We start from the raw sequence: 27,991 nt of genomic DNA, 5'->3' as shown, positions 1-27,991 counted from the left end.
TCTCAGCGGTATTAAACCGGTAACGCTGGACTATCGTGGACGGGGTTGGGTTAAAATGTTGCCCCACTATATTCACAAGTTCATCAAATGTTTTGGTGTCCGGCGCAGCTGGGTACGTAAGGCTCCTAATCACCCCAAATGTATGCGGGCCGCCGGCGGTTAGCAATATGACCACCTGGCGCTCGTTTTTGGTGATATTGTTTGCCCGGAAATAGTAACGCATCCGTTGTGTGTACTGGTTCCAGCTTTCCAGCGCAGCATCAAAAACATCCAAACGTCCATACAGAGGCATGGTATAATCGAAAACAACTTCCAACCTGTATCCAACAAAAATCCAGGGAGGTGGCTTCAGCAGCGTAGACAGCTATTCACTTTAACCTTCGTCGCTAGTTTTGTGAGGGCCACGAAGAATCCAGCACGAGTTTTAAGGATACAAAGTAATAACATTTATTTACAATAGCATATATATATATATATATATATATATATATAACAGCAGCAGCAACTTCCCTTGCTGCACACTCCTTCCTGCTGGTTCCAAACTGGCCAGCTTTATTTATACAGGGAGTCTGCTAATGGTTTCTCCGCCCCCCTCATTGGGGAAGCTCATACTACAACAGGATTGTGGGATTGTCATTAGTCCCCAGCCAATGGTAAGTAGGCAGGTTATAACACCAAGGTAATTCATGGTGTGGCTTCAGGGTAGCTTCCAAATTCTCCAGGTGTTCCTGTTCATTTGAACCGGTGATGAGTATGCCATCTAAATAAAATTGCACTCCATTCAACCCACTTAGAAATTGACCCATGGATCTTTAAAAATGACCCGTTGCAATTGATAGTCCAAAAGGAAGTCTTGTGTAACTAAACAAACCTTTGTGTGCTACGGTGAAATGTGGTGGATGTGATTTGGCAGCCACATTCATCTGCAGATATGCCTGTGCATGTGATAATCCTCTCAAGAACCACAGGAAATCACTTATCGATCTCCCCCTGGGGTTCGTGGAATACGAGTTCCCATGGTAACAGGCAAAGGTCCACCCAGCTGGGACTCATTACCGAGCCATTTAAATGCCGCCCCAGACCCATCCGAGGGTTCCATCAGTCCCAGGCTGGGATGGTACTCTTCGAGTTCAGAATAAATCTGTTTAAATCTTCCTCTTCATGTCACCTGGAATATTACACTATGAACGGTCAATTTTACTGAATTTCTGTCCTCCAGAAAAGCCAGCGAACAAGTCTTCAAACAGTTGCAGTGGATAATGATCAATGCACAAAACTGGGTTAATAGTGGTTTTTAAAATCTCCACAAATTCTCACTGAGCCATCCCATTTTAATACAGGAATGATTGGTGTTGCCCAATCACTTGTAGCAACAGATTCAACGGCTCTTGCCTTTACTAATCTTTCTAGTTTTTCTTCAACTTTAGGCTTAGAACATACAGTGCAGAAGGAGGCCTTTCGGCCCATCAAGTCGGCACCGACCCACTTAAGCCCTCACTTCCACCTTATCCCCATTACCCAATAACCCCTCCTAACCTTTTTGGTCACTAAGGACAATTTATCATGGCCAATCCACCTAACCTGCACGTCTTTGGACTGTGGGAGGAAGCCGGAGCACCCGGAGGAAACCCACGCAGACACGGGGAGAACGTGCCAACTCCGCACAGACAGTGACCCAGCGGGGAATTGAACCTGGGACCCTTGCGCTGTGAAGCCACAGTGCTATCCACGTGTGCTACCGTGCTGCCCACACGCAGCTTGATAGCGTATAGTGTAGCTCTAGCTTTGAGACATGTGAGCGTGCTGACTGCCTTGATTTTTAGGTGTAGCTCAACTCCAGTCATAGAAGCAACTTCACCGTCTTACCTTTAGAACAAAGAACAAAGAAAAGTACAGCAGAGGAACAGGCCCTTCGGCCCTCCAAGCCTGCGCCGACCATGTTGCCCGTCTAAACTAAAATCTTCTACACTTCCGGGGTCCGCATCCCTCTATTCCCATCCTATTCATGTATTTCTCAAGATGCCCCTTTAAAGTTACTGTCGTTCCTGCTTCCACCACCTCCTCCGATAGCGAGTTCCAGGCACCCACTACCCTCTGTGTAAAAAAACTTACCTCGTACACCTCCTCTAAACTTTGCCCCCCGCACCTAGCCCTAACCTTATGCCCCCAAGTAATTGACCCCTCTACCCTGGGAAAAAGTCTCTGACTAACCACTCTGTCTATGCCCCTCATAATTTTGTAGACTTCTATCAGGTCGCCCCTCAACCTCCTTTGTTCCATTGGGAACAAACCAAGTTTATTCAACCGCTCCTCATAGCTAATGTCCTCCATACCAGGCAACATATTTCTACTTTCACCATAATGCATCCTTTTAATGGCACAACCTCTTCAGTGTATGTCCTTTGGATCACATTTGACAGTTTAAAGGCAGATGCTTCAACTTTTGGTAATAAATTGTCTCAGGTATTAGCAACACCGCTCCGCCCGTATACACTTCCATTTTAATTTCATGGCCCTCAAGTTTTGGGTATGCCCAAAAACATTGTTGATTTCCCCGCATTGACAAGACACACAGCTTATGCTCTTGCAGTAGCTCGGTTTCACCATCTTTTGAGTGATCATGAGCTTCATCCACTAATTTGTAGACACCCCAACATGCCTTGGCAATATGGCCCTTCTTGCCACAGTTCTTGCATATATTTGATTTACTCCAGCATTCCCCCCGCTGGGTGTTTAACCTTGCATTCCCCCCGCTGGGTGTTTAACCTTGTACAACAGTGATATAGTTGCACCTTTGTAGAGCTGTTCCTGGAGGTATCCATTTTGTACAGCTTTGCTCCAGCCCCCATTTGCAAAGCTTCTTTTGTTGCAAGCTCCATAGATGTAGCAACTTACACAGCAGCTTTCAGAGTTCAGTCATTTACAGTAAGCAGCTTCCTCTGAATAGCTTTACTGCATAACCCCCAAACCAACCTGTCTCGAAGAGTATCATTAAGTGTTGTACCAAATTCTCCACATCTAGCTAAGCTTCTGAAAGACTCCATGAACTGTAAAATGGTTTTGCCTTCTTCCTGACTATAGCGGTGGAATCGGAACCTTTCTGCAATCAATAACAGTTCAGGAGAGAAATGTCCCTCTAAGATTTTCTTTAATTCACTGAAGGACTTGGTCTCCTAGTTTTGCTGGACGAACAAGATTCTCTAGCACTTAAACATTTTATGGCCAACTGAGCAGAGAAATGTTGCAACCTTTAGGTCCTCAGGTGTCTGACTAGCTTTTGAAAACAATTGGAACCTTTGGTCACATAAATTCCATGTTTCATAATCCTCATCCAATGCACCCACGGCGCCCATTTTTCCTGCCATTTTTAGCTCCTAGGATCTTTACTTCCTCTCTTCGGATTGTGTTGGAAAGTATAACACTAACAATTCCCTGAACAAGCAACTAGGAAATAGTTTCCCTTTATGCCTCATTATTTCAACTTTTTTTCCCGAGTTGTGGCGCCTGTAGAGTCGACAGACTTCGAAATCCCTGTTCCCCTCAATCTGTGTAGCTTCACCACATGTGCGATCCCTACAGCCCAAACCCCAGTCACCTCAGCGCAAGCAAGTTTTTCCCGACTGTCGGCGTTCTTACTCACAGTTGCTGTTGAAAATTTTCATTAAACTTTCACATTGGCGGCAGTGCTTCACCCAATGTCTGTGTGTGTGAGAGTCTGGTCCCGAGAATCTATCATTACTCCCAAGGATGTCCCACAATTTGTCAAAATAAATCTTCTTTCCAGCGACTTTTTTCTTCCTCAATCCTCGTCACCAGTTTTCTCTCCTGATATATTTCTTTCTTGGCATAAAGAGAAAAGGTATGGAGGTATCCACACTCAGGATTCTTGTAAATCATATGAGAGGTTTATTAAGGGTGCTGCTCATTGTTTAAAGATGGTGATCTACTCAAAACCAGCGCAACCACTCTGCTGAGTTCACTACAAATCATGTGGCACAGTAGCAGCAAGAATGTATTCTCAGATATTGACCAAGTAGCCTGGACAGAGATCGCAGAGGAGTGAGCAGCTGTAGGTTTAGAGATGGACATGGGTGCAGTGTCAGAAGACGATAAACAATCTCCTCCGGTCAGACAAAGATAAGTGACAATGTGGTGTGCATCAAAGAGCCTCACTTGAGGGCAACAAACAAAGGTGGGAAGAGAAGCTAGGCTGGAAAATATGTGGTTATCATCAGTGCCACGTGGCAAAGGAGGCTAGACTGTTTGATGATTGTTCATAATAAGATGATTGGGTATCAGTTAGAATGTGTGGCCAGTATGTGGCATGGGGATGCATGGGGACAAGGGAGTTAGGGGACTTTTGATAAGCTACTAAGTCTCCACTTTGTCATGCTGGATAAGGAGACATTCAATGGCAGGAGAGGGCTAAGAACGTAGGAGGAGTGGTGAACCTGAAAGTTAAATGCCATGTGTGGAGATTGCAGGCATGGTGGCTGGTCTATTGCAGATGGTGATGTTGGATTAGTCAGCCATCAAAGTGAAAATGCCTCCAGACTGACGTTGAAATATCGGCACATTAGGGGCAAGCAGGCTCCACCGCAGAATGTTGCCATAGGCTGAGAAGGCCCAAATCCAAAGAGGAAAGTGGAAACTTCACTTCTGATGATGAAGACCAAGAACTCCCAGAGGATGCACTGTCAACTGCCACTCCATCATTCTTCACCAGTGCAGTTACACTCACATGGCTCTTAAGAGGGTTCATGTATAGAATCGGGGGCCTAAACGGTGATCCCTTCACGGACATTTCACAGCAACTGAGTGAAGGCTGTGTCAGACAAGTCTCTGAAAGTGGGAGAATTGTCAAGGTTCAGGCTGACGCTGTGCCTCAGGCTGATGAAGGGCCTCTGGTCTGAACCCCAACAAGCCTTCTGGAGATGCAGAGACTGGTGAGGAATATCTAGTGAAGGTGTCTTGTGTGGACGGTAGACCGCCGAGAAACACGCAATGGGGATGCCAGAGAACCTTTCCCTCAATCTGAATGTAACAAAGTCCCAAATACACAAAAAATGTCTCAAAACTCAGAGATATAGGATGCAATATTGTTCGGTGAGATACTCCTGGTGATTCAGTTGAGAGGGGAATTCACTAAGCAAATTGAGGATGTTGAATGAGTGACTGGTAACATGGTGGCATGCAGTAATGCTAACTTCATAAATAACTTGGAGCATTTTCAACAAACAAAGAACAAAGAAATGTACAGCACAGGAACAGGCCCTTCGGCCCTCCAAGCCCGTGCCGACCATGCTGCCCGACTAAACTACAATCTTCTACACTTCCTGGGTCCGTATCCCTCTATTCCCATCCTATTCATGTATTTGTCAAGATGCCCCTTAAATGTCACTATCGTCCCTGCTTCCACCACCTCCTCTGGTAGCGAGTTCCAGGCACCCACTACCCTCTGCGTAAAAAACTTGCCTCGTACATCTACTCTACACCTTGCCCCTCTCACCTTAAACCTGTGCCCCCTAGTAATTGACCCCTCTACCCTGGGGAAAAGCCTCTGACTATCCACTCTGTCTATGCCCCTCATAATTTTGTAGACCTCTATCAGGTCTCCCCTCAACCTCCTTCGTTCCAGTGAGATCAGGAGAAAATGATTGTCACAAGGAGGATGAATTACATTTCAGCCTAGTAGGTAGAAGGACTTGTAACAATATTGAGGCAGCTGTTGAGAACCATTTAAACTCCAGATATTGGGATGAAAACAGGGAGAAAACAGGAATTACAATGAGACAGAAGGGAGAGAAGCAGTCCAAAACTGGGTAGGTACATTAAAATCCAGAGTGGTACACATAAACTGTACATCGGGAATAAGATATGGCAGACATGAAAGGCGAGAGGTGTATACTATAATGTATATACATGAATCTTCATTTCCCTGTCTTGTTCTTTCTTTCTGTACCTCATTTAATATTGAATTCAGTAACTTTACAGTTCCTTGTTCTGTTCATTTCACAATCCTTCAATCGGATTGATTAGCTCATTCTAAACCAAAATACCCTGTAAACATCGCCATGCTGTTTCATTCCCACACTGCCAGCAACTTGTAGGATAAAATAACATTTACATTAATCAGGTGAGGGCAAATCTCAGGCCACGATTCTCCAAACCGAGTTCGGCCCGCCATCACTTTCAATGAGAACGGAGAATTTGGCGCTCAGCCAAAACTCCATTCATTGCAGCAGGACCGGAGAATCACGCCAGCGCCTACAGATGAGGAATTCATGCCAAAGTGTCTACCACAGCAATTTTGGCCGAGTATTTGTTTTTCAGTCAAATCTGTTCTTTCTATAAGGCAAGTTAAATATAATGTTATAATATTGAACATCCAATTTTGAATCATTTACATAGCAACATTCTGTTGTCCATGGTAGCAAAGGAAACCGAGGATATGAATATCAGCAAAAAACGCAAACGGAAAATGTCAGTAATGATAGGAAATTTGTTTATCGCTTAAGTCTGGGGATGTATTCAAAACTGTAACACACTCTAGAGGTTCTGATAAACGTGCACATCATTTGAGCTTCGTTTTATGCTTTAGGGCACTATCTCATTTCCCAGATTTATTCTTCCTTTTAATCACACAGGGATTTCAAATTACTAAGGTGTTTACTGAAAACACAGACTGAAAACAATAAACAACACACAAAAAAATAATGAGTCAGGGGTATGAGATACTTATTTGAAACTGCCGACTGTGCAAACTCGGAATTACAGCAGAATAAAACATTGAGTAAAATCCTGGAAGGTATCCAAAGAATCTAGAATTCCACAGAATATAAATGTGCAACATGGGCTATAATCCAGAATAACAGAAAACACATTTCAGGCAGCTTGTAACATTGTGGAAAAGATGATGCTTGGAAAGATCCTTGTTATTCAGATAGCACAGTGACTCAACACATGTTGTAGGTTTATGCTTTTGAGGTTACGCTTTGTTTCTGTTTTTCTAATGAAAGTATGAAATTAAGTATAGTAGGTTTGGAAAGCTTGAGACCAAATCTATGCATGCATCATACAAAAGAATCTGAGTCACTGGGCAGAATTCACCCAAGGCCCCGCTGCAAGGTTCGATGATGGGCATGGGGAAGAATATGGTGGGAGACGCAGAAATCGGTGCCATGCCGGCATAGATTTACAGCAGGATCTTACACTGGTGCCCACCATGGTGCCAGAGGCCACGTGAACCTTATTTGCATCTTGGTAATCCCATCAATCCTATTTGATTCTCCGTGATCCCACTGGGAAAACACGCCGGCATGAAACACGTTTGGAACAACATGACGTTGGGACTCACCTGAACAATATCTGGGCTGCCTCTGGAGTTTGAGATGAAGGCAGCCTGCAACCCTGGACTCTGAAACACTACAGAAGTGAGTCAGGGGAGCATGTGCAGCTGAACCTTCCAGATTCGGTGCTTGGACGGTGTCCATTTTCCAGCCTCAGAATATTCCTGGAGATACATTTCCATTCAGTCGCTGAAAGTAAGTGCGCAGATACAGGAGGCAGTAAAGAAGGCAACTGGTATGTTGGCCTTCATAGCAAGAGGATTTGGGTATCGGAATAGAGATGTTTTACTGCAATTGTATAGGGCATTGGTGAAACAACTCCTGGAGTATTGAATTTTGTTGTCCTTATCTGAGGAAGGATGTTTTTGCTATGGAGGGAGTGCAGAGATGGTTTACCAGGCTGATTCTTGGGATGGCGAGACTGTCATTTGAGGAGAGACTAAATTGGTTAGAATTATATCCATTGACATTTAGAAGAGTGAGAGGGGATCTCATAGAAACGTACAAAATTCTATCAGGATTCGACAGGGTAGATTCAGAAAGAACGTTCCCGATGGTGGGGGAGTCCAGAAATAGGGGTTATGGTTTGAGGGTAAAAGACTGAGGTGAGGAGAAATTTTCACCCAGAGATTGGTGAATCTGTAGAATTCACCACCCAGAAAGAAGTTGAGGCCAAAACATTGTGTAATTTATTTTTAAAAAGAATTTAGAGCATCCAATTATTTTTTCCAATTAAGGGGCAACTTAGCATGGCCAATCCATCTACCCTGCACAACTTCGGGTTGTGGGGGTGAGACTCATGCAAACATGGGGAAAATGTGCAAACTCTACACGGATAGTGTCCCAGGGCCAGGATCGAAGGTGCATTCTCGGTCCCATGAAGCAGCAGTGCTAACCATTGCACCACCCTATGTTGTGTAATTTCAAGAAGGAGTTAAATATAACTCTTGGGACTAAAGGGATCAAGATATGGGTGGCATGGTAGCACTGTGGTTAGCACTGTTGCTTCACAGCACCAGGTACCAGGTTCGATTCCCGGCTTGGATCACTATCTGTGTGGAGTCTGCACGTTCTCCCCGTGTCTGCGTGGGTTTCCTCCGGGTGCTCCGGTTTCCTCCCACAAGGCCTGAAAGACGTGTTATTAGGTAATTTGGACATTCTGAATTCTCCCTCAGTGTACCCGAACAGGCGCCGGAGTGTGGTGACTGGGGGATTTTCACAGTAACTTCATTGCAGTGATCATGGAAGCCTACTTGTGACAATAATAAAGATTATAGATATGAGTGAAGGTAGGATCAGGGTACTGAACTTGATGACCAGCCATGAATGGCGGAGAAGGCTCGAACAGCCGAATGACCTCCTCCTGCTTCTAATTTGTGTGTATTTTCTTTGTATTCTCAGGGGGGTCTATCTTCCAGTCTGCGAATGCTCCCGATGACCTATTTTCATTTTCAAAATCATCAATTGACGACAGACGAGGAGTCAGGAGATAAACTGTGGCTTTAATCAGCTTAACGACACCTGCTGGCAGCCGGGCCCAGAATGAGGGCAGGGCTGGAGGTTGGCCACCTTTACACATGAGCCCGAGTGGAGGAGCCACAGGCAGAGCCAGCAGGGACAAGCCCAGGCATGTAACAATACAACAGTACAGTACAATACAGTAGTTTACCACATTCACCCCCCTGTTACAAAAAAAAAGAGTCCGGCGGGGGTGAAGTGGACGGGTTGAGTTATAGATCGAGTCTGTCGGGGGCTTTGACTTTCCGCTGTGACCGCCTCAATCCTGGCTGTGGTGTGGATTTTGGTGTCGGATGGGGTGTTGACGCCTGCGTGTCCAGGAGCGTGTCGTCTTCTGCGTCTTGTAGTAGATAAGAGGCAATGGGGGGAGACGATGTAGGGTCGGGGGCAGTGGTGATGGTCACTGGGGAACCTGCGGGTGCCAAATCCCGAAGGGAGACTGTGTCCTCCCGCCCGTCATGGTGTGCCACGTAGGCATATTGGGGGTTAGCATGGAGGAGAAGGACCTTTTCAACCAGTGGATCTGACTTATGGCTCCTCGCATGCTTCCGGAGGAGGACGGGCCCTGGGACCGTCAGCCAGGACGGGAGCGAGACCCTCCCGAGGTGGATTTCCTGGGGAAAACAAACATCCTCTCATGAGGGGTCACATTGGTGGCGGTACACAGGAGCGACCGTATGGAGTGGAGCGCATCGGGAAAGACCTCCTGCCAGCGGGAGACAGGGAAGACCTCTAGACCGTAGGGCCAGATGGACGGCCTTCCAGACCGTCGGGTTCTCCCTCTCCACCTGTCCGTTACCCCGGGGGGTTGTAGCTGGTAGTCCTGCTTGAGGTGATGCCCTTGCTAAGCAGGAACTGATGCAGCTCATCACTCATGAAAGAAGAACCCCGATCACTATGGATATAAGTGGGGAAACCCAACAAGGTGAAGGGACTGTGCAGGGCCTTGATGACTGTGGCAGAGGTCATGTCAGGGCATGGGATGGCGAAAGGGAAACGTGAGTACTCATCAATGATGTTGAAGAAGTACACGTTACGGTCAGTGGAGAGGAGGGGTCCTTTGAAATCGACGCTGAGGCGCTCGAAGGGGCGAGGGGCCTTTACCAGGTGTGCTCTGTCTGGCCGATAGTAGTGCGGTTTGCACTCCGCGCAGACCTGGCAGTCCCTGGTCATGGTCCTGACCTCCTCGATGGAGTAAGGCAGGTTGCGGGCCTTGATGAAGTGGAAGAACCGGGTGACCCCTGGGTGACAGAGGTCATTGTGGAGGGCCCGACGTCGGTCTACTTGTGCGCTGGTACATGTACTGCGGGATAGGACATCTGGGGTCTCATTGGGCTTCCCAGGTCGATACAAGATATCATAATTATAGGTGGAGAGTTCGATCCTCCACCTTAGGATCTTGTCATTCTTGATCTTGCCCCGCTGTGTGTTATTGAACATGAAGGCAACCAACCATTGGTCAGTGAGGAGAATGAATCGCCTGCCGGCCAGGTAATGCCTCCAATGTCACACAGCTTCTACAATGGCTTGGGCTTCCTTTTCAATGGAGGAGTGTCGAATTTCGGAGGCCTTGATGCAGTTGAAGGCCAGGCGGGCCTCAGCCGTCAGGGGAAAAAGGGTGGATTTAATGAGAGGGCGGGCTTTGTCTGTATAATGGGGACCCACTGGGCATAGTAGGAGAAGAACCCCAGGCATCTCTTCAGGGTCTTGGGGCAGTGGGGGAGGGGAAGTTCCAGGAGGGGGGCGCATGTGGTCGGGCCGGGCCCTAGGACACCGTTTTCCACAACGTTGCCAAGGATGGCTAGGCGGGTTGTGCGGAAAACGCATTTCTCCTTATTGTATGTGAGGTTAAGGAGCTTGGCGGTGTGGAGGAATATTTGGAGGTTGGCGTCATGGTCCTGCTGGTCATGGCCGCAGATGGTGACATTATCCAGATACGGGAACGTGGCCCGCAGCCCGTACTGGTCAACCATTCGGTCCATCTCCCGTTGGAAGACCAAGACCCCATTGGTGACGCCGAAGGGGACCCTGAGGAAGTGGTAGAGGCGGCCATCTGCCCCGAAGGCAGTGTATAGGCGGTCCTCCGGGCGGATAGGGAGCTGGTGGTATGCGGACTTCAAGTCGATGGTTTTGACGACCACTACTTTGGCTCTCCAGGGGCTAGTACTGGCCTCTATGATCCCTTCCCGCAGGAGTCGCTGGACCTCCGACCTGATAAAGGCCTTGTCCTGAGCACTGTATCGTCAGCTCCTAGTGGCGATGGGCTTACAGTCTCGGGTAAGGGTAACGTAGAGCGGGGGATGGGGCGTTTTAAGGGTCGAGAGGCTACTTACAGTGAGGGGGGGTGGGGGCAGGGGTCCATCGAACTCCAGGGTAAGACTTTTGAGGTGGCACTGAACGTCAAGACCTAGTAGCACAGCAGCGCAGAGTTGTGGGAAGGCGTAGAGTTTGAACCCTTTGAACTCAACGCCCCGTGCTGTAAGGGTTGCAATACAGTACCCACGGACTTCCACGGAATGAGATTCAGAAGCCAGGGAGATTTTCTGGGTCACGGGTAAGATTGGGAGGGAGCAGCGCCGGACCGTATCTGGGTGAATAAAACTCCCTGTGCTCCCGGAGTCGAACAGGCAGGTCATCTCATGACCGTTGATCCGGACTGCCATCATGGATTTGGCGAGGTGATGTGGTTGAGACTGGTCGAGGGTGATGGAGGCAATCTTCGGAAGGTGGGCGGGCCGATCAGATGAGCAGGGGTTCCGGGAGGCGGCGGGGCGAGTCAAAGATGGTGGCCCCACCGAGTCGCACGTGGCGGGTGGCGTCGAAGATGGCGGCCCCCACGGGTCGCACGTGGCTGGTGGTGTTGAAGTAGGCGGCCCCCATAAGTTACACGCTCCGCTGCTGGGCTTACAAACAGGTCGGGCCTGGCAGACTTTGGAGAAGTGGCCCTTCTTACCGCACCTGTTGCAGATCACGCTCCTCGCTCTGCAGCGTTGCCTGGGGTGCTTACCCTGGCCACAGAAGTAGCATTTTGGGCCTCCGGGATTGACAGGTTGCTGCGCGGGCACAGACTTGTGGTACATTGGTGTCTACTCACTTGTGCTGCCCGGTGTAGGTCGTTGACCTTCTTCCGACACTGGAGGCCAGTCCTCCTGGTCACACTGCCCGAGCTGACTGCTACCGCCACCTCATCCCAGCAGCACTGGCTGCTCAATGACTGACCCTCCGGGACCCTTAGGGGAACAGGACATCCCTCCTGGCCTCCACCGCATCCAGGAGCCTTTCCAGGTCAGCATTCCTGAATCTTGGGGCTCGTCTCCTCAGCACCATTGTTGCGAGCTCGCTGAAGTTAGCTGAGCAAGTGCAGCCTAAGCACAGCTCGACCTTGTTAGCGGGGGGCTGGCAAGCGACGTCCCGGCGAATCAGCTGATGAGCCGGGATCTGGGGCGAGAAGCCCGTGAAGCCTCGTTAAATGGACCGATTAATGCTGAATAGCATTGCCGGCCTCGCTGAGTCGAGCTTCGGGAAATTTGTGACAATTTCCGCTCGTTAGTACACTTAGAAGTTTTTCCGGAGATTTGCGCCCAACTCATCTGTGTTCACCCAAGAGAATGAAGATGTAGTTTTGGAACTTGGAGAGAGAAACCGTGAGGTCCTTTAGCAGTTTGACATAGGAATACAAAGGTATCTGAGGTGTTGGTAGGCTTAAAAGTGGACAAACCGGCAGGTCCGGATGAATTGTCTCCCAGGCTGCTGTGTGAGGTGAGGAAAGAGATTTCAGGGGCTCTGACCCAAATGTTCAATTCCTCTCTGGCATGCAAGAGATGCCAGAGGACTGGCGAACAGCTAATATGGCCACACTATTTAAGAAGGGTTGTATAGATAAGTCAGGGAGCTACAGGTCAGTGAGTCTCACGTCAGTGGTAGGAAAACTATTGAAGAAAATTCTGAAGGAGAGAATCTATCTCCACTTGGAGAGGCAAGGTTTGATCAGGGATAGTCAGCATAGCTTTGTCAGGGGGAGGTCATGCTTCACAAATTTGATTGAATTTATTGAGAAGATGGCCGAGTTTGTAGATGAGGGGAGTGCAGTTGATGTAATTTATATGTATTCCAGCAAAGCTGGATGGGAGACTTATAAAGAGGACAAATAAACATGGGATACAGGGTAATTTGATAAGGTGGATTTAAAATTGGTTTAGTTGTAGGAGACAGAGGTTGGTGACAGACGGCTGCTTTAGTGACTGGAAGCCAGTGTCCAGTGGCGTACCACAGGGACTGTGCTGGGTCCTCTAATATTCATCATTTATATAAACAAAATAGGTGACTTCATGTGGGGTAGGATCAGTAAGTTTACAGATGACACAAAGATTGGCCGCATGGTTAATAGTGAGGTTGCTTGCCTTGGCTTACAGGAAGATATAGACTGGATGGTCAAATGGGCAGATAAACGGTAGATGGAACTTCATCCTGCAAATTGTGAGGTGATGCACTTTGGATGTAGAAATTTGGCAAGGAAGTATTCAATGAACAGCATGGCACTGGGAAGTTCCGAGGAACAAAGGGACCTTGGTGCCAAAAGGGAAAATGCTGGAAAATCTCAACAGATCTGGCAGCATCTGTAAGGAGTGAAAAAGCTAATATTTTGAGTCCAGGTGACCCTTTGTCAAAGCTAAAAGGCATAGAAAGTGGGAGATACTTATACTTAGGATGAGGGAATGAATGATGAGTCATAGCCACAGACACCAAGGGAAAAGAGTGCTAATGGCAGTCCCCAGAGAGAATAAAAGGTGTAAAAAGCCAAACAGCAGAGAAACTAAAATCAGAGGGTAAGCTATGTCAGATGTAGATGTGGGGGAGGGGGGACATGGGTGGGAGAGAGGTAAAATGAGAAAAAGGGGGGGAAGGGGGAAGCAAAGGGGAGAAAAGGTAAGGAAAGGTCTGTCCACAGATTTCTGAAGGCGTGGAGGGAAAGTTAATAGAGTGATGGAAAAGGCAAAAAGGACACTTGCCTTTATCAATCGAGGAATACATTACAAAAAGCAGGAAGGTCATGTTGGAGTTGCATAGAGCATTGGCGAGGACACAGCTGGAGTAGTGTGTGCAATTCTGGTTGCCACATTATAGGAAGGATGTGATTGCACTGGAGGGGGTGCAGAGGAGATTCATCAGGATGTTGCCTGGGATGGAACATTTAAGTTATGAAGAGATGTTGGATAGGCTTGGGCTGTTTTAGTTGGAGCAGAGAAGACTGAGGGGTGACCTGATCAAGGGGCATGGACAGGGTGGATAGGGAACAGCTGTTCCCCTTAGTTGAGTGACACAAGTTCAAGGGGAGGGGCAGGAGGTTTTGGGGCGATGTGCGGAAAACACATTTTACCCAGAGTGTGGTGACGGTCTGGAATGAACTGCCTGGGAGGGTGGTAGAGGCAGGTTGCCTCACATCCTTTAAAAAGTACATGGATGAGCACTTGACATGTCATAACATTCAAGGCTATGGGCCAAGTGCTGGCAAATGGGATTAGGTAGACAGTTCAGGTGTTTTTCATGTGTCCGTGCAGTGTCGATGAGCTAAAGGACCTCTTCTGCACTGTAGTTTCTGTGATTTTGTGAACTTCGCCACATTATAAAGTCATCATAGTCACAGATGACCATAGGCTGCTTTTTCCTTTGAGAGGGAGAGCTGACTGGTAGTGATATAACCTGAGGGTCACCGCACCTCGGGCGAGGGGCAAAGATGAAAAGGCAGGAGCTGGATAACGTATACTGTATGGCAGATTACAGGGGAACCCTCCCGGGTAGCCTACGTTATGAAAAGGCAGGAGCTGAATATAGAGGGTGGCATCCTTCTATGGGTAGCTCGTATGGTCATCGCGACCAGGCCAGGAACTGATCTTGCAGGAACTGCATTTTGGGCACCCGGGGCTTCAAAGATGAAAATGTTGGCAAGTGGTTATTGTTATGGGCCAGGGATAAGAGAACACCAAAGTATATCATGGAGTTCACCTGACCCACAACTTTAACTAGATTTTGGTTATGGGGAGCACAAGGGCCCACTTTACAGGTGTGATGCAACAGAGATCTGAAGTATTTTTAAAACAAAACCATGTTTATTCTATGAACCCAGTTAACATTTTATAAACCCACAGTAAACATCTTACCAACTACTAACACTGATAACCCCCCAAAAAGATACAGTACTCTATAGGTAACCCTTTGTAACTTTCCTAACAACATCCATAAGCCAAAACACCTTTTAACAAAGACAGTAGGTTTGAATTCTCGACAGAGAACAGTTATCACTTTTAAATTATCAAGTGATTTAAACACCTTGTTAACATGCAGAGAGAGACCAGTATACATCTGCTTGGTTTGAATACAGCTCTCCAACTGAAAGCAAAACTAAAACACAGAGCCAAAAAAAGCTTCCAGCTCAAAACAAAAGTAAAAGGCAGAATCACATTCCAGCTCCACCCACACAATGACATCACTGCAGCCATTTGATAAAATACACTTTTCTTAAAGGGACTCTCATATGACACTATGTCTGGTGGCCAGGGATCAATGGAGACATCGACCAAGTTGTGAAAAAGTGCCCGGCGTGTCAAGAGCATCAGAAAATCCCCCTTTGGTCTCTATTCAACCCTGGAAATGACCAGGACACCCCTGGGTGAGGTTGCATACCTGACTTTGTTTGACCTTTCACGGGGTCCATGTTTTTGATCCTTGTAGACGCCCATTCTAAGTGGCTAGATGTACACAGGATGATCTCCACAACCCCGAGAGCCACTATTGAAATGTTATCGTGCTTCTTTAGTATCCCCGGGATACCAGAGGTGTTGGTAACAGGACCCAGTTCACGAGTGAGGAGTTCTCCCCGTTTGTGTGTACCAACAGGGTAGGATACATCCGGACCGCCCCATACCACCCACCCTCAAATGGCTTGGCAGAAAGAGCGGTACAAACGTTTAAGTGAGGCATGCGGAAGCAGACCACAGGCTTCTGGACACACGACTGGCGAGGTTCCTTTTTCATTATCGGACCATGCTGCATGTCATTGTAGGCGTAGCACCGGCAAAGCTGCTGATGGACTGATATCTTACAAGGTCAAAGCTCAGGGAAGGCCTTGTGTAAGCATATCAACTACCTTAAAAGACACCCTGCCTCAGAGGACGTCTGGTACCTGGCATTGCACCAGCACTAAAATTCATGCATGGCATTGTTAAATTATATGGTTAACAGAACATCTTTATGGATTGATGGCAGCATTCTGTTTGTGGAAAATACCACTCGCATAGCTACTGCATAGTAACAGCGTGAAACGGCTTGCTTCACCAGTTGTTCAAGTTTTGCACATACATTCAATTGTCTTTGCAGTTGCCAATCAGAAGAAGGATGTTTATCAACATTACTGTTAGAATCAATGGGGGTACTTCAGATGTATTCAAGCTTGAAGGGAAAGATAAATAAACAAACCTCCTGCCTGTTTTGTATATACCATTAAGCTATCAATCAAAGGTTAGTTAAAAGTACTGCACTGTAAAATTAAATGAATACAAAGAATTTGAAAGGATCTCAGGGGATTTTGAAAGCTTTTCAGGCACTGTGAGCTTTCTAGGAAAGTTCAGACGCATCAAAAGCGGCAGTGTTAAAAGGATGCTGCTAAGTGAGCAGATGTGAGGGAGGGAAAGTAACTGAAGCTTCCTGGGCTGTATCGCCAGTGAACTGTCTGCTCTGCTCATCAGCTGTCAGGCAGATAAGTTCAACAAGAGAAGGCCACTTCAAAGTTTACACAGTTCACAGACAAGGATGATGAGAGTTGTCTGAAATCAAGAGTGATCTTCAGGTTGCCCTGGGATAGACGGGGCAGTTCAGACATGGGGCACCCATCCTGGGGGAGAGTCTTGAGGTCACCCTGTTAGCCCAGCCTAAGCCCACCAAACCCCCAGGATCCTTGGGCACCCTTACTCTACAGCCTGACAGTGGCAGAGGGGCACATGAGTAATGGACTTACCTCCTTGACCCCGCTAGGCAAAGCTGTTATTGCCAGGGTCAGTGCACCGTTGGCAATGGCAAGGGGCAAGTAAGGGGGGTGGTCGGGCCACCCTCATTCATGTGCGGTGTGGGAGGGGGTGACCTGTTATTTCTGTGGTGGGGGGAAGATGGCCCTCTTTGTTGAAGGGTTGGAGATGTTCCCCTTGTCACCAGGAGGTCACCATTTCCATGCTTGTCCTCGAAAATATTCTGAGCACAACCCCGAGAAGGCAGGAAAATAATACTTGAAATATAAACAATATACATTTGGCAACAGCAAAACCCAGAGAACCATGTTGACCTCATGCTGAGAAGCAATAGGAAAACAACACACTAGGTACTTAAATGTAAGTCTCTGCACATAGGGGTAACAAGAAAATTCCATCCACCTGAGGTACTCAGATCAAAAGAGTGTGTAAAAACCTGAGTTCAAAACAGAACCAACCTAAACTGAGAATAAATGATACTGCTGCCAAAGCTTTCAAGTAAACATTACACTTACCCAGAGCTTTGGATGCAAAAAGAGCCATTGCACTTTGAAGTCTGTCGGGTCTTATTGCCTGAACAACCAGAACCTTTGAAGGAAAGAAAGTAAATGCTTGATGCTATGTACCAAGGTTTTAAAAGAAAGCCAACTGTATTAATAAATCTCATAGCAACTTGCAAGAACATTGAACAACATTGTGAGCTATGTTTAAAGCTATGGCATTGCCTTAACTGTTTAGCACCAGTTAAATTTCCTGTCTGCTGGAAAAAATCAAATGTGCCTAGAGTATAATTTATTCTTCAGTATAACCAAATCTTTTTGCAGGACCCGTGATTCATAGCTCCTCAGACAAATCGTGAACCATGGAGGAACCCTAATCTAGTGTTGGGAATCTTTTGGCAGGTAATTTTAAAAGGTATTTAGATGGTATATGATAATGCTTTTAAAAAAGTATTTAAGTATGTGTTAAAGGCTTTTCTATCGCCTTAAGTATAGTTCCAATACAGAAATCATAAGGTTCTTTCCTTAATGATAAGGGATCATTAAATTGACAAGCACCGTGTACTGATTCAGCTGCATTCTTCAATGGACAAAGACCTCTTATGCATCCTCTGGTATAAAGAATCATATATTAATGTGTGAAAAGGATCCTGTGATTTAACAACAACCATAACTAAACTTTAAAAAAACAGTGGGCATGAAGTGTTTTAGCAAGTTCTTGTAATATGGACATTGTTTTATAAATGTAGGTATTTAACAGAATTCACAGAGTCCAATGCATTGTAATATTTTGATAATACTCCTAATTTGTAGGGTTTTATTTTTTAAAATAAATTCAGAGTACTCAATTCTTTTTTTTTCCAATTCAGGGGCAATTTAGTGTGGCCAATTCACCTACCCTGCAAATCATAGGGTTGTGGGGATGAGACCCACGCAAACACGGGGAGAACGTGCAAACTCCACATGAACAGTGACCCAGGGCCGGGATCGAACCCGGGTCCTCAAAGCTGTTAGGCAGCAGTGCTAACCACTGCACCACCATACCCCCCCCCCAATTTTTAGGGTTTTATGTTGGTCTGAAGAAACATTTATAGATTTTATCTTAACCATCCATTTCAGCAGTTCCTTTGAATTTTTGGTTAATTCAATTGTGTTGCGACTCCGTGTCAAGGGGGGCTGGAATTGACCAACCACTAGACCAGGGTGTCATAACACTATATTTTTGAAAAAATATAATAAAAGCATAATAAAGTGAAGTTCAAGGAGTTAACTAATGTAACTAGTTAAATGTTTTAATTATTTTCTAATAGTTATACAATGTAAATGGGAAAATGACCATTTATAGCTAAAAATTCTGAAAACATATTTTTTCAAAACCTATGCTTCTGTTCTGCCATTATTAATAAAATACCGTGGCACCATACCTGTTGAAAAAGAGTGATTCTTCTTGCAATAGATGTTGGGATGTCTTGTTCACAGGTTGAACTTTGAGAGAAAGTGAGCCAAAGGTCTACATCTTCCAAACATAGTATCTGATATACCAATGGAAAGGTGGTCTGGAAAATTAATAGATCTTTTATCTCCTGAAATAACTACAAAAAGTTGCTTAACAAAACTATATTGAGGTAAAATTTGTTTCGATTGCAGTTTGAATTGAATCAAATCTTTTTTTGGGGGGAATTAAAAATCCCCATAGGCTAACACTTTTCACATCATATTGTGGGGAGTTTTTGATGGCTTTTAGAATATTTACATGAAATAGAAATATATGGTTGCAAGAAATAATGAAACAAAATTAATACTGTGCTTTCCACTAAGAATTTTTATATTAAAATACATATGTTTTCAATTCATGGCTGTCAGTATTCTGAATTGGGAAGAAAAAGGTTCTATCATCTTCAACTTTACACTAAATATGAAAGTTTCTGACACACACATCCAATATAAGATTAGAATTTTCAGTTTTCCAGGACTGAAGGGAACTCCCTATAACCTGCAACAACTTGGAATTTCTTCCCTAACAGCACCGTGGGTGGACTTGCATCTTAGGGACTACGGAAGTTCAAGAAAGCAGCTCACCACTACTTTCTGAAGGGCAACTAGGGATGATCAATAAATGCAAGCCAGCGACACCCACATCATAATATTTTTTTAAAGCTGTAATGTTTATAATCTATTTGAAAAGTGTGCTCTAATTTTCACAACTCCAAAGTGGCTTAAAATATAATTCATTTAAACTTAGGAAGCTTATCTTGACAACTGCCTTGGTCAAATCAGAGGACCGGTTCAGCTCAGTGGCTGGACAGCTGGTTTGTAGGCAGAACAAGGCCAGCAGCGCAGGTTCAATTCTCATACCGGCTTACCCGAACAGGCGCCGGAAGGTGGCGAACAGGGACTTTTCACAGTAACTTCATGCTTGTGACAATAAAAGTATATTATTATTATTAAATGTCCAATTAAATAAGTTCCCACTGACTCAAAACCCGTTGGGGAGTAATGACCCGTCATTGCCAGAAGTGGAGGAGTCAATATGGATATTTATGGTTTGCTAATCTCTTGTCCAATGTGTCTGAATCACCTGAATCTAGGTGCAACACCATTTCTGTGAAAAGTGTGGAATCTTGCCCAAAAAAGGGTTGAAATGCATTGTGAAAGTTAATCTTTTTGAATATCTAAAAATAACAAAGTTTAAAATACAGTGTGGAGTCAAAAACAGGAGCTAGTTAAACATCAAAATAATAGTAACGGAAAATAATCAGAACTAATGGCAGTTAGATATGAATATATGCAGGTAACAACAACAACTAATGATGTTACAGCACTTACTGATGACATCAGCAATGGATCTAAATAGGAAGATGCATAATAATAACACTGGAGTACTTCTCTCCCCTTACATTTTAACCCCCTGAAAGACAGAAATATAATGAATCTTTTGACTGCAAAGATGATAGCTGGACCTTCTTTGTCCAACTGTGAATACCCCTTTTCAGCCTTTGTCAGCGTTCTAGATGCAAAAGACATTCAGCCCATCACATAAATGAGTCATGTGGTATATGAATTTCAATGCCAGTGTGATGCTGGGTTCCTTTTGGAATAATAAAGTGGCTATGGGTGAGAGGTGTGGGGCCCAACATTGAAGGGAGTGAGGGGAGGTGGGGTAAGTGGGGAAAATGAAGTGGTGAAGGGACGAGGGGAATGAGGTGAGGGACATTTTAACAGGTCAGATGTTACAACTACACAACAGATGAGCTGCTGGGAAGCACTGGGTCAGGGTTATTTGGGAGGTGACGTGGGTTTTTTAACCTGACTCCGCTGGACCATCACACCTGCACTCCCGACTTAAGCCTGGACCTCCAGAAGTTCTCATTTGCCGGCAGACTCGAGACAGGGGCAAGGTCGCGAGAGCAAGATTCGTCCCCTCTCCCAGATTCCATCTCTAACAGGAAAATATGGCCTCTGGAATACAACCTCTGCAGCCTCTCACTGCTGTGGAGAAATTCATTTTTATACCAATTCAGATAAGCTAAAAGTAGAGTCTGTTGTTACTTTTGATAAAAACAAAATGGCATTTCAGTTGGTGTTAATACTTTTTCAAAAATTAAAATAAAGCTGAAAAACGTGAACAGCAACGATGTGACATTATCCAGCAAAGGTATTTCATATATGTTGGCATTTGCTGCATTTTTGCATCTGTCAAAACAGAAGCTTATTGCAATAGCTAAACTAACTATTTCACAAATACCTATATAATTTATATGGTAATATTCAATGTAATTATCATATGGAAAGCACAATTCATAATTAAGTATCATAAAAAGAAGCTTTCTACAAATGTTGGAGGCGCAGAGTTCGGCGTTCCAGAATGTGGAGGAGTCGATGATGGATCATGAGGATCAGCTGGCCTCATTGGAGGCAATGATGGTGTTCATGGCGGAGGGCCAGAAACGGCTGAGGGAGAAGGTGAAAGACTTAGAGAATCATTCCAAGAGGCAGAATCTCCATATTATGGGGATGCCTGAAGGAATTGAGGGAACGCAGGCCACAAAGTATGTGGCGAGTATACTCAAGAGGTTGGTGGGAGAGAGAGTGTTTGACCGTCCTCCCAAATTGGATCGGCGCACAGAGCTTTGAGGAGGAGGCCGAAGGCAGGTGAGAGCCTAGGGCGATGGTGGTGCGGTTACATCGTTTTCTGGATGAAGAGAAGATTCCGTGGTGGGCAAAAGAGACAAGAGATGTACCTGGGAAGGATAGATGGTGCATATCTACCAGGACTTGGGTGCGGAGTTGGCCAAGCAGCAGGCTGGGTTCCAAAGGGTCAAAGAGGCCCTCTACAAGGGAGTGAAGGACAGGGTGTTTTTTCCGATTCGTCTGTGGGTCATGCACCAGAATCAGGAATTCTATTTTGATACGCCGGAGAAGGGAGTTAATTGATGAGAGACCATGGACTGGGAGACTTCTGAGGGCATTGAACTTTGGAGATGCCAGTACGAGGTATGTGGTTGGGTATGTTGGGCAAATTATTGTATTTATTGTGTTTGGGTGCTGATTGGGCAAGTGTGTTCTACTGGTTTTTGGGGGTGGCAGGGCAGGGGAGGTAGGCAGTTGCCTCGAGTGGGGGCCACCAAGTTAGCAGATAGGCTAGTTAATGGGAATGAAGTGGGGGGGTTGATCCGTGCAGGGTGCGGGGGAGGGGGTGAGTTGGTTTTCTGTTTCTTTGTTTATGGGGGGGGGCTGGGGGATGCTAACGTGGGTGGAGTTGGTGCGGTGCAGTTGGTTCAGGGTGGATGGAGGCAGACATCTTGGGCAGGCTCGGAGGATGTGGAGGCGTGGACCTGGGAAGCTGGTTAAAGAGGAGCTATCGGTGAGGGGAGCAGAGCCCCCAACCCGGTTGATTACCTAGAATATTCGGGGATTAAATGAGCCAATTAAGAGGTTTCATATTTTTACGCATTTGAGGAGTTTGAAGATGGATGTGGTGTTTCTTCAGGACATGCATTTGAAGGTGGGGGACCAGACGAAGTTGAGGAAGGGCTGGGTGGGGCAGGTATTCCATTCGAGGTTGGATATGAAGACCAGAGGTGGCAGTGTTGATCAAAAAGAGGGTGGCGTTCGAGGTGGGGAGTATAGTGCCAGGTCTCAGGGTAAATTTGTGATGGTGAGTGGGAGATTGGAGGGGGCGCCCGTGGTGTTGGTGAATGTGTGTGGCCCAAATTGGGATGATGTAGAGTTTTTGAGGTGGGTTTTGCAAAGATCCCAGGCCTGGACACGCACCGGCTGATTATGGGGTGGACCTTTAATACAGTGCAGAACCTTAGGTTGGACCGGTCGTGTCCCGGTCCCTGAATGTGTCGGCCGTGGCAAAGGAGCTGTTGGGATGTATGAAGCGCATGGGAGGGGCAGACACGTGGCAATTTGAGAGGCCGAGGGTGAGGGAGTTTTCGTACTTCTTGCACGTCCACTGGGTGTACTCCAGGATTGATTGCTTTGTCCTGGTCAAGGCGCTATTGGCGGAAATGGTTGGATCGAAGTATTTGTTGATTTGTGGTTTCTGACCACACGCCACGCTGGGTGGAATTACGGGTGGCAAAGGGGTGTCCCTAAAAGCTGCAGTGGAGGTTGGATCTGGGGTTATTGATAAATAAGGAGGTTTGCGAAAAGATAGGGGTAGCTATCCAAAACTATGTAGGAGGCGCTGAAAGCAGAGGTAAGGGGGGAATTTATGTCGATCTGGGCGCACAAAGAGAGGGTGGAAGGGGCTGAGAGGTTGAGGTTGGTGGAGGCCATTCTGGGGGTTGACCGGAGGTACTCCGTGGCTCCTGAGGATGTGCTGTTGGAGAGATGCTCCAGGTAGAGTTTGGATTTGTGTCCACTAGAAAGGCGGTGGAACTGCGCAGGGCTAGAGGGGCAGTATATGAATATGGTGAGAAAGCCAGCAGGATGCTTGCGCTTCAGCTGAGGAGGCAGACAGCGGTGAGGGAAATTGGGCGGGTGAGAGATGACGAGAGTGTGTTGGTGCCGGAGCTGAAGGACGTGAATGGGGTGTTTGATGCTTTTTAACCGGAAATTGTATAGGTCGGAGCTTTCAGTGGGAATGAGGGCATGAGGTGGCCCTTGGGTGGTCTGGAGTTTCGAGGGTGGTGGAGGAATGTGCAGGGATTGGGGTCCCAATTGGGCTGAGGGATGTAATGGATTATGTGGGGTCGATGCAGACAGGGAAGTGCCCGGGTCCGGATAGGTTCCTGGCCAAGTTCTAATAATAATAATCTTTATTAGTGTCACAAGTATGCGTCCATTAACACTGCAATGAAGTTACTGTGAAAATCCCCTAGTCGTCACACTACTCTGCCTGTTCGGGTACAATGAGGGAGAATTCAGAATGTCCAATTCACCTAAAGCACGTCTTTCTGGACATACAAGAGGTTTGGGTTGGAGTTGAGGGCCCCTGTTAATCAAGATATACAATGAGTCGATGGAGAGGGAGAGCTACCCCCCACACTGTCTCAGGCCTCAATATAGCTTATTTTAAAGACAAGGACCCAGAGCGGTTGTGGGTTGTACCGCCCGATTTTGCAGCTGAATGTAGGTGCAAAGCTGTTGGCAAGGGTACAGGTGGCGTGGATAGAGGATTGTGCGCTGGGGATGATAGGTGGGGACCAGATGGGATTTGTGAAGGGGCAGCAGCTATCGACAAATGTCCGGAGGTTATGATGACCTCGGACTGTCGAGAAGTGGAAGTGGTTGTGGCGGAGAAAACATTTGATCGGATGGAGTGGGTGTACTTTATTCAAGGTGTTGAGGTAAGGATTGGTGGACTGGGTTTGGTTGGTATTTAAGGTGCCTAAGGTGAGTGTTTGGACTAACAGGGTCAGCTCGGAGTACTTTAGGTTGCGCCGGGGGATGATGGTTCCAAACTGGCCAGCTTTATTTATACTTGGAGTTTACTAATGGTTTCTCCGCCGCCCTCATTGGGGAAGCTCATACTCCCAAAGGATTGTGGGATTGTCATTAGTCCCCAGCCAATGGTAAGCAGGCAGGTTATAACATCCCTCCCCCCGCAAAGTCCAAGGATTCCACCAAAGACCCTGGCGAAGGAGGGCGTCGGACTCATTTCGCCGGAGGCCGGACACCATTTGCACGCGGCGCTGGATCAGGCGGCGTGTAACGAGACGGAGACCGGTGCTTCCGTGATGAACGACGTAACGGTTGTACATCCACGGCCCGTGGACCCGAGGATTCCCCCTCTGATGCGTCCTGTGTCTCCATCTCGGAGTCAGAGTCTGCTGCCTCCGTCATGTCAGCGTCTCTATCTCCATTTCGTTCTGTAACGACCTGCGCAGGCTTTGAGTGAGGCACCAGTGGAAGATTGTGAGGACTACCTTCCCTTGTCTCTGGTCTCTGCGGCTGTAGAAATTAGGTCCGGGGGCGGGGAATCTTTGGAGGGGATACTCTTCTGGACCGAACGTGGTCTACATGTTTGCGCTGGAGACGACTCTGGGCTTGCACCTGGTAAGATAGAGGGCCCGTTTGGCGAAAGATTATGCCAGGAGCCCACTGGGCACCACCAGCAAAATTCCGAACGAACACTGGGTCACCGGGCGCAAACTGCCGAATCGGCCGATGCCGAGAAAATCCCTGTCCCTGCCGTTCTTGTCTGTAGCGTACTTTTGCGTCAATGTCCGGGAAAACCATACTAAGGCGGGTGCGAAGTCTCCGGCCCATTAGGAGTTCTGCGGGAGCTACCCCAGTCACCGCATGGGGGTGGTCCTATACGTAAACAAAAAGCGAGCCAGTCTCGTGTCCATTGATCTGGAAGACTGCTTCTTTAGGCCTCTTTTGAATGTCTGCACTGCGCGCTCTACCAACCCATTTGAAGCCAGGTGGTAAGGGGCAGTGCGGATATGGCGTATGCCGTTCATCTTCATGAACCTCGCAAACTCCTCACTCGTGAATGGAGTGCCGTTATCCGTGACCAGCACCTCGGGGAGGCCATGCATACTAAAGGACAAACGCATCTTTTCAATTGTTGCGCAGGACGTTGTCCACTGCATCTTATGCACCTCTAGCCATTTAGACTGGGCGTCGATTAATAGAAGGAACATGGATCCTTGAAAAGGGCCTGTGAAATCTGCATGCAAGCGTGCCCAAGGCCGCCCTGGCCATTCCCAGTGATGTAGGGGCGCGGCCGGCGGAAGCTTCTGATGCTCCTGGCAAATGGAGCAGTTTTGGGCCACCTTCTCAATGTCGGTGTCGAGGCCTGGCCACCAGAACTCCGGGCCAACATTTTCATTTTGGTCACGCCAGGATGCCCATTGTGCAAGTCTCTTAGTATCAGCTCCTGGCCTTTTTCCGGGACAATCACACGCGTCCCCCACAAGAGGATGCCGTCTTCCACGCTGAATTCTGACAGCTTGGAGGAAAATGCCCGCAACTCGCCTGGGAGCTGTCTATGCTGCCCACCATATAGCACTATGTGCAGAACCTTTGACAGGACTGGCTCCGTCTGGGTCCACCCACGGATCTGTGATGCCGTGACAGGCAAGGTGTCCATAAAACTTAGGGTTGCAACCACCTCACCGGTCGTGGGGGTCGACATGGGGCCGGTCGATAAAGGAAATCGGCTCAGTGCGTCAGCATTTGCTATCTGCGTTCCTGGTTTGTGCACCAGCGAATACTCGTATGCAGCGAGCAACAAAGCCCAGCGCTGGATCCGTGCGGAAGCCATGGGCGGTATTGGCTTATCCTCTCTGAAAAGTCCCAGCAGAGGCTTATGATCAGTCACGATAGTGAAATGGCGGCCATACACGTACTGGTGGAAGCGTTTCACCGCAAAAACCACTGCCAGGCCCTCCTTCTCGATCTGCGCGTACTTTTTCTCTGCTGCAGTCAATGTGCGGGAGGCGAAAGCTATCGGTCGTTCGGCCCCGTTCTCCATCTTGTGGGACAGGACGGCCCCAATACCATACGGGGATGCATCACATGTGATGAGCAAAGGCTTTCCAGGATCATAGTGGGTTAGTAACCCAGACGACGACAATTGTTGCTTTACCTGCCGGAAAGCGGTTTCTTGTGGCTGACCCCAAACCCAGGTGTGATTTTTCTTTAGCAGAAGGTGCAACGGGGCCAGCGTAGTTGCCAGATTGGGGAGGAACTTCCCGTAATTAGGGTTAGGGTTACGAGACTGAGAAAAGAACGAAGATGCGAAGTATCAGTCAGGGCGGGGGCCTGTTAAATCGCACGCACCTTCTCTGCGACGGGGTGCAAACCTTCGCGGTCCACCCGATAACCTAGGTAGACTACTTCCTTTGCCTGAAATACGCACTTTGTGCGACGTAAACGGACTCCAGCCTCCGAAAAGCGTCTAAGGACAGCCTCCGGATTTTCCAAATGTTCCTGCTCCGAGGTCCCTGTAATCAAAACGTCATCTAAGTAGACAGCAACACGTGGTAAACCTCTCAAAATGCCCTCCATAACACGTTGAAAAATGGCGCAGGCAGAGGATACTCCAAAGGGCAACCGTGTATATTCATACAGGCCCCGGTGTGTATTAATCGTTACATACGGTCCGGAGGCAAGGTCCAGCTCCAACTGTAGGTAGGCGTGACTCGTATTTAATTTTGTGAAGGAGAGTCTGCCTGCAAGCTTCGCGTAGAGATCCTCTATGCGAGGCATTGGATATCAGTCGAGTCGGGAAGGCGTATTCACTGTAAGTTTATAGTCGCCACACAAGCGAACTGTGGCACCTGGCTTCATTACAGGTACAATTGGTGCTGCCCTGTCAGCAAAACGGACGGGCTTGATAATACCCAAACCCTCCAAACGAGTGAGCTCGCCTTCTACCTTCACGAGCAAGGCGTAACGCATCGGGCGCGCCCGGAAATAGCGCGGCCTGGCTCCTGGTTCGACTTGGATACGGGCTACGGCCCCTTTAAGTTTCCCCAAACCAGGCTGGAATACATCTGGGTATCGTCCTAACACCTCAGTCAGCCCTTCAGAAACTGTTTGGAGGATGTGCTGCCATTGCAACCGCAAATGGCGCAACCAGTCCCTACCCAACAGGCTGGGCCCATGGCCGCGCACCACGATAAGTGGGAAACGCCCCTCCTGGCGTCCATAAACAACTGGGGTCACTGTAGTTCCTGCAATGTCCAGTGGTTCCCCCGTGTAGGTGGCCAACCTGGCCTGTGAGTCGGTTAATGTAAGGGTCTGTATACCCTCCTTGATGCGATCGAATGTCCTCTGGGCAATCAAGGAGACCGCTGCGCCAGTGTCCAACTCCATCTCAAGCGGGTGACCATTGATCCATACTGTCACCTTAATGGGGGCCACACGGGGAGCTGCCACACAATGCAGCTGCAGGCAGTCGTTCTCCATCTCCACGTCCTCAGGAGTAGTCGCCGCAGGTTCATCCACATGGAAGGTACGGCCCCTGGGCTGGTCCCAGTTTCGGTCGGAACGACGGCGCCTCTGGCGCCCCCAGGACCGCCGTCCTCGACGGAGTCGGCGCCTACAAGTCTGACACGGACATGGCTCCTCATCCATTGGTTCTGGAGAAGGCTCCCTTCGGGGAGGAATGTCCGACGGCCACTGCCGTCGGTCTGGACGT

The 27,991-nt window shown here is 47.5% G+C and overlaps 1 protein-coding gene across 3 annotated transcripts in view; it reads right to left on the bottom strand.

Annotated features, from left to right (window-relative positions):
- dync2h1 (dynein cytoplasmic 2 heavy chain 1) overlaps window positions 1–27,991 on the bottom strand; it is an 866,357-nt gene that overhangs the window by 264,919 nt on the left and 573,447 nt on the right. For all 3 annotated transcript variants that reach the window (XM_072476728.1, XM_072476730.1, XM_072476729.1), the window contains 2 exons: window positions 18,810–18,941; window positions 17,401–17,473 (listed from right to left, as the gene is read on the bottom strand). In XM_072476728.1, the coding sequence (XP_072332829.1) occupies window positions 17,401–17,473; window positions 18,810–18,941 (205 nt within the window). The remainder of the gene's footprint in view (window positions 1–17,400; window positions 17,474–18,809; window positions 18,942–27,991) is intronic.

Source organism: Scyliorhinus torazame, chromosome 15, assembly GCF_047496885.1.
Source record: "Scyliorhinus torazame isolate Kashiwa2021f chromosome 15, sScyTor2.1, whole genome shotgun sequence".
Taxonomy (NCBI): Eukaryota; Metazoa; Chordata; class Chondrichthyes; order Carcharhiniformes; family Scyliorhinidae; genus Scyliorhinus; species Scyliorhinus torazame.
Note: the sequence above shows the minus strand (reverse complement) of the source record. Positions and strands in the feature narration are given on the sequence as shown.